This window comes from Mastomys coucha, unplaced genomic scaffold, assembly GCF_008632895.1.
Source record: "Mastomys coucha isolate ucsf_1 unplaced genomic scaffold, UCSF_Mcou_1 pScaffold14, whole genome shotgun sequence".
Taxonomy (NCBI): Eukaryota; Metazoa; Chordata; class Mammalia; order Rodentia; family Muridae; genus Mastomys; species Mastomys coucha.
Genome location: NW_022196896.1, coordinates 45,501,118 through 45,516,997, shown reverse-complemented (window position 1 = coordinate 45,516,997; position 15,880 = coordinate 45,501,118). Strand labels below are relative to the sequence as shown.

The 15,880-nt window shown below is 39.6% G+C and overlaps 1 protein-coding gene across 2 annotated transcripts in view; it reads left to right on the top strand.

Moving 5' to 3' along the window:
* Positions 1 to 15,880, top strand: part of Ube2w (ubiquitin conjugating enzyme E2 W) — a 60,860-nt gene that overhangs the window by 32,960 nt on the left and 12,020 nt on the right. Inside the window, exons 4-5 of one of the 2 annotated variants that reach the window (XM_031366941.1) lie at positions 7,370 to 7,446; positions 10,461 to 10,536. In XM_031366941.1, the coding sequence (XP_031222801.1) occupies positions 7,370 to 7,446; positions 10,461 to 10,536 (153 nt within the window). Of the gene's footprint in view, positions 1 to 7,290; positions 7,447 to 10,460; positions 10,537 to 15,880 lie in introns of both variants that reach the window. The other variant, XM_031366942.1, reaches the window with a different exon arrangement.

Genomic DNA, 15,880 nt, shown 5'->3' with positions numbered 1-15,880 from the left:
CCGCCTTATGTCTACACACACACACTGATCCCCTCCGCCTTATGTCTACACACACACTGATCCCCTCCTCCTCATGTCTCCACACACACACACACACTGATCCCCTCCATATGTCTACATGTGCATATATATATACATATATATATATGTATATATATGTATATAAAATCTTTTTTTGGTTTTTCGAGATAGGGTTTCTCTGTGTAGCCCTGGCTGTCCTGGAACTCACTCTGTAGACTAGGCTGGCCTCGAACTCAGAAACCTACCTGCCTCTGCCTCCCAAGTGCTAAGATTAAAGGCGTGCGCCACCACTGCTCGGCTCAAACAAATATTTTTTAATTGAGAAAGGAATCACAAGAATTTCATGATAGGCAGCAAAGAAAATTTTTGTGTGTGTAGAGTTTGCATTCTTTAGGGAAAAGAATAAAATAAATAAAATAGCGCAAAAGAGAAATGGGGCAAGCACATGCTCAGTAGAATTCCAGTTCTTTAAGAAGTAGGCCAGTAGTTGACAGATGGGACCTCATAAAACTACAAACCTTCTTTACAGCAGAGCAAAGTGACAGCTTACAGAATGGGAGAGTATTTACATACTCTACTTTTGATAGAATATAATAGATATAGAGAGAACTCAAACTATATAATAAGGAATTAGATAGTCCAATCAGATGAAATGCAAATGACCAATAAAGATTGGAAAATGTCCAGTTTTCTAACCTTAGAGAAATGCAAATCAAAACTACCTTTGGATGCCATATTACCCGAGAGTCAGTTGTCATTCATCAGGAGAACAAAAACCAAATGCTTGTGAGGATATGGACAGGAAAGAACCTTTTATAGATATATTTGTAGCCTACAGGTTTGCTGTGATTAAATGGAAGGTTTTGAACAGAGTTATAGTATTATATCAAAAATTAAAAGGAAGAATGTAACAGTTAGCAAATGGAGAGGTCTGGTCGGAGGTGGTGGTCTTGAGAGGTAGTAAAGGATTTATGTGGAAAGTACAGGTCAAGGCAGGAAAGGATCCAGCCTCTGAGATCTGGCAGTGTAAGCTCTTGAATATCTGTGGTTCAGTGCACCGAAGGGCTGTAGGTATGATTGTGTGATGTTTAGGGTCTGATCAAAGAAGATTCTATAGTATGAAGGAGGTGACTTTCTTTCATAGGCTTTAGGAGACGTGGTCAGACCATCAGCACTGAAGTTCTGAAAGCTCAGTCTCCTGGTGCACCTCTATTCTGCCGCCTCTCTCTAGTTCTTCCATCCATCTGCCACATTCACTCAGAAACATGTCTGAGATGCTTACATTGTAAATGTCTCAGTTACAATTGCTTTAAACTTTTCAAATGTACTTTTTGCTGAAAAGTTATCTTAGCACTTAATTTCTCTTAGAAATTGTAGGGGCGATACTCATTTTCCAGGGAGAGTCACTGTGCCTTCCCAGTTCTCAAGCCATACTGACACTTTTAACTGCTAGGGCAACAGGACAGCCTCCTGGGCGTCCTTCCCACCCTTTCTCTTCCCTTCACCCAGACCCTCCCTTTCTTCCGCCCCCTGCAGATCTAGAGCCTGTTTGTTGGTACCCTTGTCCTTCTTTCTCAGGCCTGCTGAGACGCTCTTTTTACATAGTAATGGTTTCCCCAAGTGGTCACACTTTCTTAAGAAAAGAGAACATTGATATGCTAGAATGAGTGAGGATTGTGGACATTAATAAATGACAAAAGGATAGCTAACTTTCCAAACTTAGCTTCATTGTATTTAGGAAGTTTGTCTTTGTCAGCAACCACATGGTGGTTCACAACAATCAGGAGATCCAGTCCCGGGAGATCCAGCAACTTCTTCTGGCCTTCACAGACAGTGTATACATATGCTACACAGACATACATGCAGGCAAAACACCCATACACATAAAATAAAAATAAATACGTGCGCGTGCACGCGTGCGCACACACACACACACACACACTAAATACAACCTAATCTCTCTGTGTAATTTTACCTGTATGTTTATGATCTTCCTAGCTATTTTTTAGGTTATTAGTAGTCCTATCTTTGCTGTATCATATGTTACACTTTTAAATTTTATTTATTTATTTTTGGTTGTTCAAGACATGGCCTCTTTGTCACAGACATATACATTCTTTCTTTAAAAAAAAAAAATATATATATATATATATACACACACACATACCTATGTGTTACCTCTATGTATATGACCTCACTTTTGTCAGTTATTAATCTTAACTTTTCTATATCGAATATTACACTTTTATGTTTTATTTACTTTTTGTTGTTGTTGTTGTTGCTTGAGACTTGGCATCATGTATCCTGGGCTGACCTTAAACTTGCTCTGTAGCCAAGGATGATCTGGAACATCTGGTCTTCCTGTTTTTACCTCCCAAGTGTTAGGATTACAGGTACAGGTCACCAGCCTGGCTGTGCTGATCACAGGAGAAGAAGACCTTGTCTCATATTGTCCCTGACAGGAAGCTTTGGGATCTAAATGACCGACTTGTTTTTATAATTTTACCCTGGCATTTCATTGACTTTCTAGCTGCCCCCTCTACGTCTGGAATCTAGAAACTGATTGATAATCTAGGGCTTATGCATTACAGGTAAACCAGCACTGAGCTCTTCCTGTCTGTAGATAGTCCATTTTGCTTTGTTCATTTTGTGTATACTGTTTGGACCTAGCTTGACATGTATTAGGTAACAGTTTTCTTTTTCAAGCTGCTCATGAAACACTGTTGGAAATAAGTTTGGAAATAAGTAAGTGCTGTGAAGGCTTTCATTATTGTACTTGATGTTGGGGAAGTTTTGAATTTTTATAAATAAAAATTACCTGAACGCCATCCTTTTTTTCTTAGTAATAATGTCAAGACTTTAGTAAACTGTAAATGTACTACAGTATATAGTTCAATGTCTAGTTGTAGTTGTTTTCTATTAGATTATTATAGATATTGGTAGCTATCGGATCAAACTGTTGTTAGAATCTGTCAAGTCTGAGTAATGAGTCAGGTACTTTTAAATCTGCTGGAGAAGAAATGCTTTTGTCCAGGGGTTTGTGACCAGCCTAGGTGACAGGGAGACCCCATGACCTCTTTTTTCTCCCCTAACTTGAGTGGTGATTGTTGATAGTCTGTGTAGATTTTCATCACTGATGTCTTTCAGTTTGGATTTTAGTAGGTTCTACATTCATAATATTCAACTTATTCCAAGTTGGCCTGATTAAATTTTTAGACTGGATGTGGACTAGGTATATATGCTTCCAAAATTATCTTGAGTATATTTATATCTTAGCTCTTGTCTACTTTGGAAAATGAGCTACAGTAATAAGGAAGTTATTAAAAATACAGAGACAAAGTTCTAATTCTAAATCCTAGAGTTGAACCTTTGCCTCTTCTCTGAAATGCCATTTCCTTAGTGGGGTTTTGCAGCACAGAGTTTATATAGTTTTCATTTAACTTGGAGCAGTGTGATCATATAACTAGTTTTGACCTGAGGCCAAAATGAATTGAATTGCAGTTTCATATCCCTTGTATTCAATGGTCTTGTTGTATCTGTCAGTCCTAGACAGTTTTATCAGCTACTTAGGGCAACCACAGTTTATTTTTACAGTTCCAGAAACAACATTTTGAGTTTCTAGTGCCTGCTCGCCCGAATTACAACAGAAATGTCCAGTTTTCTTCTTTGATCTAAACTTGGTAGTAAGTAAGATGGAAAACAGTGTTTACATTTAGCCTTTAACCTCGGTTACTTTCCCACAGTAGGTGGAGAGCTGGGATGGCAGAGAGCATTGTAAAGCTCTCTGTGAAAATGGAAAAGACCCGTAATGCCTTTTACATGAACAAACTGTTGTAAAAAAAATAAACATTTTGCTTTATTTCAGTAATTCATCTCTGGCATGTCAAGCAGCCTTTCTCTGCTTAGACAAGCTTTCCTAAATGTTGCTTAATATGTACAAGGAGTTACCCCATGTCTGGTCATTTCAAGTTCATGCTGGCTGCATTTGCTATGCATGGAATATGTTAAAAGCCTAGGTGAGATTAATTTTGTTTTCAGTTGGTTTCTTTTTCTTTTTCTGTTTTGGTTTTTCAAGACAGAGTTCTCTGTATAGCCCTGGCTGTCCTGGAATTCATTGTGTAGACAAGGCTGGCCTTGAACTCAGAAATCCACCTGCCTCTGTCTCCCAAGTCCTGGGATTAAAGGTGTGCGCCACCACTGCCCGGCTTCAGTTTCTTTCTTCCTTTCTTTCTTCCTTCCTTCCTTCCTTCCTTCCTTCCTTCCTTTCTTTCTTTCTTTCTTTCTTTCTTTCTTTCTTTCTTTCTTTCTTCCTTTCTTTCTCTTTTTAAAGATTTATTTATTTTATGTATATGAGTACACACTGTAGCTGTACAGATAGATGTGAGCCTTCATCTGGTTGCTTACTCCAGTCAACCCCGCTTGTTCCAGTAGACCTGGCTCACTCATGCCCAAAGATTTATTTATTATTATGTATAAGTACACTGTAGCTGTCTTCAGATGCACCAGAAGAGGGCATTATATCTCATTATGGGTGATTGTGAGCCACCGTGTGGTTGCTGGGATGTGAACTCAGGACCTTTGGAAGAGCAGTTGGTGCTCTTCCCCGCTGAGCCATCTCACCAGCTCTTCAGTTGGTTTCTTAAGACAAGGTCTTACTACATAGCCCAGGAGGGCTGTACACCCAAGCGTTCTGAAATTACAGATGTGAGCCACTGCAGCCAGCAGAGGACTTGGTTTGATTTCTGTTGGGCCTCTGTGCTGTTGGAGCTGTTTACTGCTTGTCCACCTCTGCTGCCCTCTCACCCTCACCACTGTCACTTCCGGCTGCATTTCCTCTGGGTCGGTGCACAGTTCCTGGCTCATGGACGTCAGTAACAATGTTTTTCCAAGGAGAATACTGCTTCTCCTTTCCTCTGGGAAGGAGAAGTCAGGACCCTAGTATCTGACTATGTATTTACCTTGGTGATTGTTGATAGCCATGGTAAAAGTTGACAGGTTTTTATTTTTGGCACTTTCAAAGCACTATTTTCATAGGCTTCTTAATTAAGAGACCTTTGGGGCGAGGATAGTGGTCTTTTTGTTTGTTTGTTTTTAAGACAGGGTTTCTCTGTATAGCCCCGGCTGTCCTAAACTCACTCTGTAGACCAGGCTGGCCTCGAACTCAGAAGCGAGGATAGTTTTTAAAGGAATTGTGACCAGGGAGTAAATTCTCAAGGTATTGCCTCTGTTCTCAGTGAAAACAATGCTGGCCAAATGACTTTTTAGGATAAAATGAATAACCCAGAACAGATCTATATTCTGTGGCTTTTGTAAATCTTTGTTCTAGACATGTGTAACACAGTCTACAAATATGTTGTAATAAGCTGTAGTTCATACTTCTAAAATTCTACTAAAAAGCAGTTGTGAGTAGACTCAGAAAATGTTTAGGGCAAGAGCAGTGATCTCAGCTGAACGAATGGCATTTCCTAGAACAGCTGTTCAAAGGCAAAGAATAGATCTCATGTAATCATGTTAGACAAGGGACTGATGTCTCTCATTGTGATACTTGGCTTGCTGTTTCTATCTTTGTTCTGTGGGGAGGGTAGAAGTAAGTGACCAGATCTTAAACACTTAGGAAAGCAAGTTTGAAAGTGATCTTTTACTGAGTGTTGCATGCTAGTAATATTTAAAGTGTTAGCAGACTGCCAACTACATGGCTAATTGAATGTTAATGTGAATGTTTTGAAGAATCTTAGTAAAGTCAGAGTTGTGGCTAGATACTTAAAATAGCTATAAAAACCTTAGCTTATTTTAATTTCACAATATCTATATTGAAAGTGGGCTTACCTCACTCAGGTAGATGATTTCATTGACTGTCTTCTATAGAGCAACAAATGTTTCATCAGTTATATCATAATTTAGATTTTGGTTTCTCCTTGGTATTTTGCTGTAGCTGGTATTTTGCAAGGGTTGAGAGTTTGTTAGTCTAGGTTGAGAACTGTTGGGTTTTATGTAGGGATGGATTCATGGTTCTGAATTAGCAACTTTGAATTTATATTTATGATTGTTGTTAGTGTTTGTTTGAGAGAAAGTTTTGCTGTTTTCCCAAGACTGGCTTTGAACTTATAGGCTCAAGTAAAATTCCTTACGTCAGATTTTCCAGAAGGTGCCCCTTCGGTGGCCCTCTCTCCACACTGAGCCTGATTGTGAATTCTTGGCCAGACCCTAACTTCAGTGATACTGGCATTGTTATTTTTACAATTCGATCACTAATTAGGAATAACTGGTAAACTACTGAATTAATATGGTATTGACTTGAAGATTGGTGAGTTATTTTAATTTGAATTTTATGTGAAATCAAGTGATTTCTCTTAGAACTTGTAGCTCAGAGTAGAGCACTTATGTAGCACATCCGTGGGCCCAAGTTCTTTGCCTAGCATTGCAAAGTAAAGAGGTGTACACATGCAGGTGTTCCTAAGCCTGTGGCCACCTTTGAATTGTCTTGTGCATATTGGAATTTTAAGATGTGCAAGTATGTTCTCTTTCCTCTGTGGATGCTTAGGTGCTTTACTGGAAGTGTTAGGACAGAGGAAGGCCGTTCCAGGTGTGCTGAGGGAAGAAAGGTAAGGTGAGGGAGCAGCTTCAGAGAGCAGACACACAGCAGCCAGTTCACAATTCTGCCTTATTAGTTCTTATTTTACCTGAACAGGTTTGATTTGATTTTTGTTACAGTATCAGAATTGAATACTTCAGGAATTTTAGTGCGTTTTGTTTTTTGTTTTGTTTTTTATTTATTTTGGTTTTTTTGGTCTTGTTTTGTTATATTTGTTTTTTTAAATATGCTTTCAGTGAGTAGTCCTGGCAAGCTTGGTTGGAACTTACCATGTAGTCCAGACTGGCCTCACAGTGACCACCTACTTCTGCTTTCCAAGTGCTGGGATTAAACATGAATAACGAGTATTTAGTGAGGACGGAGTAGAATTTGGAAAAAACCCCAACATTCTTATAAATGTAGTTTACCATTTTCTAGTAAAAAAAAATTACAAATATAGAACATTTCAGTCTGATTAAAGCAGTCTGTGAAAGCAGCCTAGGGGTTCCTACTGCTGTATGGTTATTTATGCAGTGAGGTTGGTACTAAATGGTTGGTAATGGGTGAGCATTTGCTCCTGAAATCTATTTGTTTCTTTTTATTTTATGTCTTAAAAATTAATACTTGTTAAACGTGGAGAATATTTTAGTTTTTAATAGAGAATATTGAGCATTAATGGAATTTTATTTTTTTCTTAGGTCATGTTTACTGGTGAAAATATTCCCGTTCATCCTCATGTGTATAGCAATGGTCATATCTGTTTATCCATTCTAACAGAAGACTGGTCCCCGGCGCTCTCAGTGCAGTCAGTCTGTCTCAGCATTATCAGCATGCTTTCCAGCTGCAAAGAAAAGGTAGGGCATGCACACTTCCTCCAGGCAGTGCCTCCGTGAGGCATAGGCAGCTTAACAGTTTCAACAGAATTAGCTGGACTCATGCTGTTTTTAAATTACAGTATGTGACTTTGTTGTTATTTTATCTTTCATTCTAAGTAGATTAGAAGTCAAAGTCAATGTTTTATATATATTTCTAATTTATAGTTTATTGAATATACAACATGCTGGCAATGTGGGCAGTAACTAGGCTATAGCTGTCATTTAATCATTTTTAAACAGGATATTTGTGTACATGCTTTTAATCTGAATTTCATTTCCATAAACCAGCACAGAGTAAAAGTGTAAAGCACACTCCTGTGTTTAGATGTCACAGTGGGAAAGTTAGGAATTAAAAATCCCCTGGCTCCTTATCCTGCTTCCTGTCCGAGGCGGCATTTCTCAGAATTTCCTACAATCTAGAGCTTTCCTATCTTAGTGGTCAGATTGAAGGAGGCACACCATTCACCAGAAGAATTTCTGGAACCTTCCATTCCATTTTCCTTTATTCACCCACAGATTCTGTCTCTAATGGAAGTGGGGAAAAGACCAGATGAAAAATGGTGTGAGTTAAATTTTAGATACCTTTAAAGTAGGAGCTCTGGGGTTATACACGTGTCTTTAGTAGATTATTTTTCTGTTCTTCAGATTAAATTCATTGCTGTTTACTTAATTGGAATTTAGAGAATCTTTAAGATAATCCTTTATTTTTAAACAATAAATTTAGAATCTGTAACACCCAGAGTCACTGTTTTACTAAATAAGTTTCTTCAATGTTAACTCAAAAGAGGTCTGTTTTTGAGTGGGGCGGTATACATCAAGATGGTTCAGCAGCTAAACATGCTCAGTATCCCTATTTAGAAATACTAAAATGGGGGTTGGAGAGATGGCTCATTGGTTAAGAGCATTGACTGCTGCTCTTCCAGAGGTCCTGAGTCAACTCCCAGTAACTACATGGTGGCTCACAACCATCTGTAATGCAATCTGATGCCTTCTTCTGGTGTGTCTGAAGATAGATAGCTACAGTGTAGTCATAAAAGTAAAATAAATAAAATCTTTAATAACAACAAAGAAGAAATACTAAAACATGCAAAACAACTATTTTAGATGAAATATGATACATGTATTTTAACAACACTTTGCAAATACATTATTTTTTATATGTATGGGTGTTTTACCTCCATGTATGTCTGTATACTATGAGCATACCTGGTACCTGTGGAGTCCAGAAGAGAGCATTGAATTCCCTGGAACTGGAATTGCGATGATTGGGAGGCATCGTGTAGGTGCTACAAGAGTCCTCTGCAAGAGCAGCCGGTGCTCCAGATGCTTTAACATCGCTTTAACTTTAGTTTCTTTTGCATTTTAAGAGTGTAGTCAAGCTTTGTTTAACTGTAGAAGTTGTTATGAGTCTTCCTCATTTATTACATCAATATTGCATGCCCGTGTGTGCAAGTGCAGGCACACACACAGGCACACACAAAGCTTTTCACCTGGGGGCAGAGCAGTTTGTTCTTACAAGGCTCCTATGTGCCTATGATTCTTTATAGTGAGCTGATGACCACAGGGTTTGAGTATAGTGCCATGGACATGGTCCCTGGAGATTGTCTGCATATTGCTCTTGTGTGGCCTGATGGTCATTAGCGATGATGATTAGCTTTTGTTTGCATTTACATGGAATGAATGTTTTACACCAAGTGCCAGAGATGGATTGTTACTCATCTGCCTCCCATTCTTTTCCAACCCTCATCATTCCACTCACCATCTGGTTTGCTGCTATTGATAAACTGCTATTAGTAGAATTGTTGTATGAGAGGCTTAACTGTGATGATAATTTGAGTCAGAATTTCTGTGAGTTTGATAAAATTAAACATTTATTAGATGCTTGGTGTTTTTACCCTACTGAATGCTAGGTAACAACAACAAAAAAATACATAACTATATTTTGTAATCGTAATTTTTAAAGAAATTTTCTCAAATTGTATCAGGGCAATCTTGGAGTAGTTAACAGATTGTACCCAACAGTCTTTTTGTTGTTGATGATTCAAATTACTGTTGGTGTGAACTCCTGAAGGGGCACTGGAAGGGTCAGCTAAGCACACGAGCTCCTAATACTCAGTATATGAGCATTAGAAGTGCTAAGTGGGTGGGCCGCTTGCTTCCCAGCAGTCTAGGTTGTCCGTCACACTTGCTACTACTTTCTGCCTAGACCTTTCTTAAATGATGCAGCTCCTAATCTGCTTCAGTAGAAGGAATTCTCTTAATCTCTCATCTTCATTAGTCTAAATAGTTAAGTTTAAATACTGCAAAAGATATTTAATAGACAAAGACAGACATTGTTTTATCAAAGTCAATGTAAAAGTTAGCCAAAAGCTCTGTTGTTATGTTGGAAGCCATCCTTCTCACATTAGAATAAACTTGACATTTGAGCTGTTGACAAAAAGATATACTCATGTCAGTCTAGTACCTAGTAGTTTTCAAGCAGGGTCTCTCTCAGTCTTCCTCCAGTGTGTTTAGCATCACTCTTGCAGATGTCCTGCAGGGATGCCAGGTTTTCTGGATCATTCCAATCAGAACACACAGGAGCAGCAAGGCCACTGTTACTTAGAAGCACTAAGCATCTTTCCTCCTAGATGCTGTTTGAATCAGAATCACCTGCTCTGTCCTTAGTCCGTTACAATAAAATAATAAGCCTATGTGGAAACTTGAAAGTTGCTGTAGTTCTTTAGACAACCTTGGTTAAGTAGGCTTTGTGTTAGTTCATTAAGTGACTTTCTGGGAGAGATAAGCATGAAGCCGTGTACTGGGACTGACTGCTCCCACAGCCCTTTTTAAAACAATTGAGGCTGACATTCTACTTATGTTTTAGTGTGTGCCCATTGCTTTCCTTCATTCTGTAATACTTTTTTTGCTAAACTCACTTCTCTCAGTCACTTTGTTTCAGAACTTACCTGTTTAAATTCTTTTTTGTTGTTGTTGTTTTGTTTTTGTTTCAGAGACGGCCACCAGATAATTCCTTTTATGTGCGAACATGTAACAAGAATCCAAAGAAAACAAAATGGTGGTATCATGGTGAGCAGTTTTAATTTCTAGTGACATATTTTGATTATTTTTATTTGAAAGATGATGTTTGTTAAGACTGGGGAAGTAGTGGGAGGAGGTAACATTTTTGTAATACTACATTGTAGAAAATCTTGGAAAATGTGGAGATTAGACTAAATTTTTAAAACAATCATATCTATTGTAGGGGAAGCATTACTTTAATAATTCCAACAATACCATTTAATATCTTGTGTGTTTTTGTTTTGTTGTGATTATGAGGGTTGAGACACTTTTGTTTATTTCTATAAGCCTTTCCTGAAACAGCTTGCAGGTGTCCTCCTTGCCTCTGCCTCCCAAATGCTGGGGTTACAGATGTATACCACTGCGACAGACTGAAGTCTATCGTGATCTTACCTTAAAGCAGAGCCAGCTGTGAGGACCCTTGATGGGAGTAGTTCTGATGCCCTGTACATGCAATTACTTCCTGTAATTGGAGGCAGTTACAATAAGTTATCATTTTCATTAGAGAAAGCTGCTATGATCCCAACAGTGACTTGTCTGAGTCACTGTTTTAGTGCTGTGAAGAAACACCATGACTGTGGCAACTCTTGTAAAAGAAAGTGTTTAATTGGAGCTGGCTTACAGCTTCAGAAGTTTAGTTTAGTCCATTATCATCATGGCAGCATGCAGACTGGTAGGTGCTAGAGCAGTAGCTGAGAGGAACAACTTGACCCATGGGCAGACAAGGATACTCTGGATTTGGGGTGGGCTTTTAAACCCTCAAAGCCCATCCCCAGTGACACACTTCCTTCAAAAGGGCCACACCTTCTAATTCTTTCAATTAGTCCCACTCCCTAGTGACCAAATCTATGATCTTGTACGGGCTGTTCTCATTCAAAACCAGCACAGCCCACTCCGTGGCCCACATAGGCTTGTAGCCATAGCATAATGCAAAAGTCATTCAGTCCAGTTTCAGAAGTCTCCATAGTCTACCACAGTCTCAGCGTTGTTTAAAACAAAGTTCAAAGTCTCTTTTGAGACTCAAGACAGTGATCTTAACTGTAACCCTTGTAAAGTCAAAATCAAATAAAAAAAACGGATCACACACTTCCAGCATACAATGTCATAGACTATACATTAATGTCCCACAAGGGGGGGGATAGTGGAGCATAATGAGGGAATATATAAAGCAAATATATAAAAAGCAATATATAAAACCATCGGGGCAAACTCCAAACTGCATCTTTATGCCTGTTGTCAAAACATTCTTGGATCTCCAACTCCTTTCAGCTTTGTTGATTACAACACACCTTTCTCTCTTGGTCTGGTTCTACACCTGGTCTGCAGCTTTCCTTAGCAGATATTCTATGACTCGTATCTCCTGCATCTTGGGGTCTCCAGCATAATCCAGGCTTCACCTTTATAGCTTTATACAGTGTTCTTTCTGGACCTCCAAGTCGGGACACCCCTGAGACACTCCTGGCCTCCATGGCTTTCCTTAGCCACAAAGAGAGATTCTGTAACCCCTTTTTTCGTATTCTTGACTCTAAAGTCATAACTACATGGCCAAAGCTGCCAAATTCTGCTGCTTGCTGAGGCAGAAACATGGTTCCCTTGTTCATTTACATCTGCATGAGCTTTCTGTTATCTGTTGTTTCCTTCACTGTTTAAACTTCTCTTTAATCCCTTTCAGCAGCCTGAAGCTTAGCTGGGTGGGGTCACCACTCCCTTTATTCCTTTTAGCATCTGGCTGCTCCTTAAGCTTTTTATCTCTTTGAGCACAGGACTTTGCTCCATATATTTGTTGGTATTCCTTTTCTCCTCAAAGTGTACATTTTTGTCTTTTTTCCATGTTTAGCTTGCTCCTTTTCATTATAGATCTACAGAATAGTGACCACTAATAACCACAAGAGTAAATGCTAGGATGTCTTGAAATCTCTTCTGCCCGTGCCATCAATTTTTTTTTTTTTTTGACAAGGGCAGAAAGTAGCCACATTCTTTGCCAAAATATCATAACCATGGTCTCTAGGCCATTGACTAATCTTTTCCTCTGAAACCTCTTGAGCTGGGTTATTACAATCTATACCACTGTCTTCCACAGTCTTCCTAGTTTGGCCATTAAGTCCTAAGTTCAACTGCTTTCCTATTCCAGAGTCTCCATTCTGCCAACAACTAACATGGTCAGGCTTGTCACAGCAGTCAGTGTTCTGTTGTTGTGAAGAGATGTCATGATGAAGAGACATGGCACCTTTTATAAAGGAAAGTATTTAGTCAGGGACTGGCTTACATTTTCAGAGGTTTAGTCCATTATCATGGTGGGAAGTATGGGGCTATGGAGGCAGATGTTGGAGCAGTAACTGACAGCTACATTCTGCTCAATAGGCGCGCGCGCGCGCACACACACACACACACACACACACACACACACACACACACACACACACACACGCGCGCGCGCGCGCGCGCGCACGCAGCATCATGTGGGCTTTTGAATCCTCAAAGCCAAAGATGGTCCCTAGTGATACACTTCCTCCAAAGAAGTGTGATTAGATAGTGAGGACACACCTTCTAATCCTTTGAAAGTGTACCACTCCCTAGGGACCAAATCAATGAGCCTATGTGGACACTCTCATTCAAGCCATCACACAGCTATTTTCCTTTGAATATTTGATGTTCTGCCTGTTTTAACTTTTTGAAGAAAATATTTTGATAGTATTAATTTTCTGTTTTCCTTTTTCTAGAGTTAATGTATAGTTTTATAATGTATAATTTATGACAATTACAAATAATCATATGTAAATCAATCTTACTGCTATCCCAAGGATATAGCTTAAATTAAAAGCAAGTGTTTGTATTCCCCAGTCGACTTCTTTTTTCTTTGGTATTGGCAATAGAACCCCTGATCTCATGCCTGCTGGATAGTCCTAGACCTGAGCTATATCCCCTTTGTATCCATAAAAGTATTTTTTTTTTCATTGATGGGGATTTTGGTTTTTTATTAACCTAAAGAAATCAAATTTGGCAAAACTTAATGAGAATATGGCCCTTTGTCTTTCTATTCAATGTGAAATCTGTGTTCATTAAACTGTAAGTTTAAAACTTAACATTTCCAAATGCTCAGCTAAGGTGAGCAGAGTTGATGCAGTGGCACTGTGTCCAGTGTAAGGAGGCCGTTGCTGACCATAAAATTATTTTTGTTACTACCTTTTAGCTATAATTTTGCTACTGTTATGTTTCTGATGGTCTTGGGCTACCCCTGTGAAAGAGTTGTTGGATTCCCAAAGGGATGCAACCCACATTTGGTACTGCTGTACTAGAACATGGGTAGCTAGCTTTTCAGGGGTCACAGCTCTTAAGAGAGCTAGCTGGTGCTTCTGCACCAGGTAGAGATGAGATTTTCAGCCTCCATTGCTACCCATGATGGGATTTTGACTGTCATGTACAGGTCTTATATATGTAGTCACATATACTATGACTTCTTTTGAGCAACAGCTCTTTATTGTTATTGAGTGTGCACGCCATGGTATGTGGGGGTCAGGTTTGTACTGAGCCACTGTTTAAATCTGTTTCAAGTAGCCTTGATTTGCTGACTCCTGGTGGCGCTCTCTATTTTTTAATGTTTTCTTTCCCTGCGTGAGCCCTGATGGCCTAGATAACCTTGCACCATCTCCCTTTGAGACAAATCTGCTGCATATGTGATGCATATGTACTCAGGAAAGGAGCACGGGCTGCTGTAATTGAAAGAGGAACAGGCGCTGTGCCATCCAACTAGGAAGCTTCTTGTTTGGATTTTTTTCATCATGTATAAGATGCTAAGACCTTTCAACAGTTGGAACATAGTATTGTCTTTTCCTTTGTGCACATCTAAATGCCAGTTAGTTACAGACATTATAAACATTATTATTACATAGTTCAGAGTTGTTGAATTTGCATGATCTTACCGATAGAGACAATCATATCTGTCCACAAAAAGCCTAAGTTGTTAGCTTTATTGGATTTTTTTCCAAAGCCAGTTATCTTGCTTACTTAGCAGGTTCAATGGTAGAAGATCTTCACTGCTCACGTTCTTTCTTTAGCACTCAGTGTTCAGACCATGTGCATCAGTGCTCTGCCCTTCGCCCTTGCCCTTCCTCCTCCCTCTTCTTCTCACTATGGAGTCCTGGATTGTCTAGAACTTGTGACAGCCAGGGTGGCCTTGAACTTGTGTAATCCTCTTGGTTCTAGCATGCTAGGATTGTGGGGTGTGGCACCACATATACTTATTAAGTACTATTCTTGCCGATGCTTTTAATTTTCTCATTATCTCTGTTTACTAGGCTAAGTTTTCTACTCTTGAGACCAAGGAATCTCCTCTCTTCGACTTAGCAGCAACTATAAAGCCATATTATCAAGCCCTAACACTTATTTCTTAGCTGTCTTAGGGTTTCTATTGCTGTGATAAAACACCATGACCAAAAGCAGCTTGGGGAGGAAAGGTCATGGTCCATCACTGAGGGAAGTCAGGCTAGGAACTGAAGGCAGGAACTCATGGAGAAGCCATCGAGGAGCACTGCTTACTGGCTTGCTCCTCATGCAGACTTAGCCTGCTGTCTGTTACATGTCCAGGTGGTCCTGGATCAGTGGTGACACAGCTCATAGTAGGCTGCGCCCTTCTCATCAAGCATTAATCAGAGGAATTCCCATAGGTCAGTCCTATGGAGGGAGGCACTTTCTCAATTAAAATTCCCTTTTTCCAAATGACTATTGTTTGTATCCATTGACAAAAAACTGGTCAGGACATTAGTGTTATCTAATTCTCAAAGGATTATAAGGACAGATCTTTTTCTTATGTGATCTGTGAAGCCATTCCAAAAGATTCAGGGCCAAGAGTGGGATGTATCTTAGTGGTCACGTGTATGGTCAATGAGCATGAAGCCCAGGTTCAACACACATATGCATGAACTCACAATCAGGAATTGGATAAGCTCTTCCCCTCACACTTTCTAATCTACAGAGTCATTCTCGTTCATTCTCTCTGTCTCTCCTCTCCTCTTCTCTCCTCTCTCCTCTCCCCTCTCCTCTTCTCTCCTCTCTCCTCTCCTCTCCTCTCCTCTCCTCTCCTCTCCTCCCCTCTCCTCTTCTCTCCTCTCTCCTCTCCTCTCCTCTCCTCTCCTCTCCTCTCCTCTCTTCTCCTCTCCTCTCTTCTCCTCTCTCCTCATGCACATACAGAGAGCTAGCATTTTAGTTTTGAGAAATTAAGTGGAATTATGTTTGAGGCATTCAGCTCTATAGCCATTCTGTATGGCACTAACAACATACATGGGTCAGCATGTACAGCGTAGATGGAAGCAGAGAATCAAGAGGTGGGATAGTTGGAATGATGATGTGTGTGCTC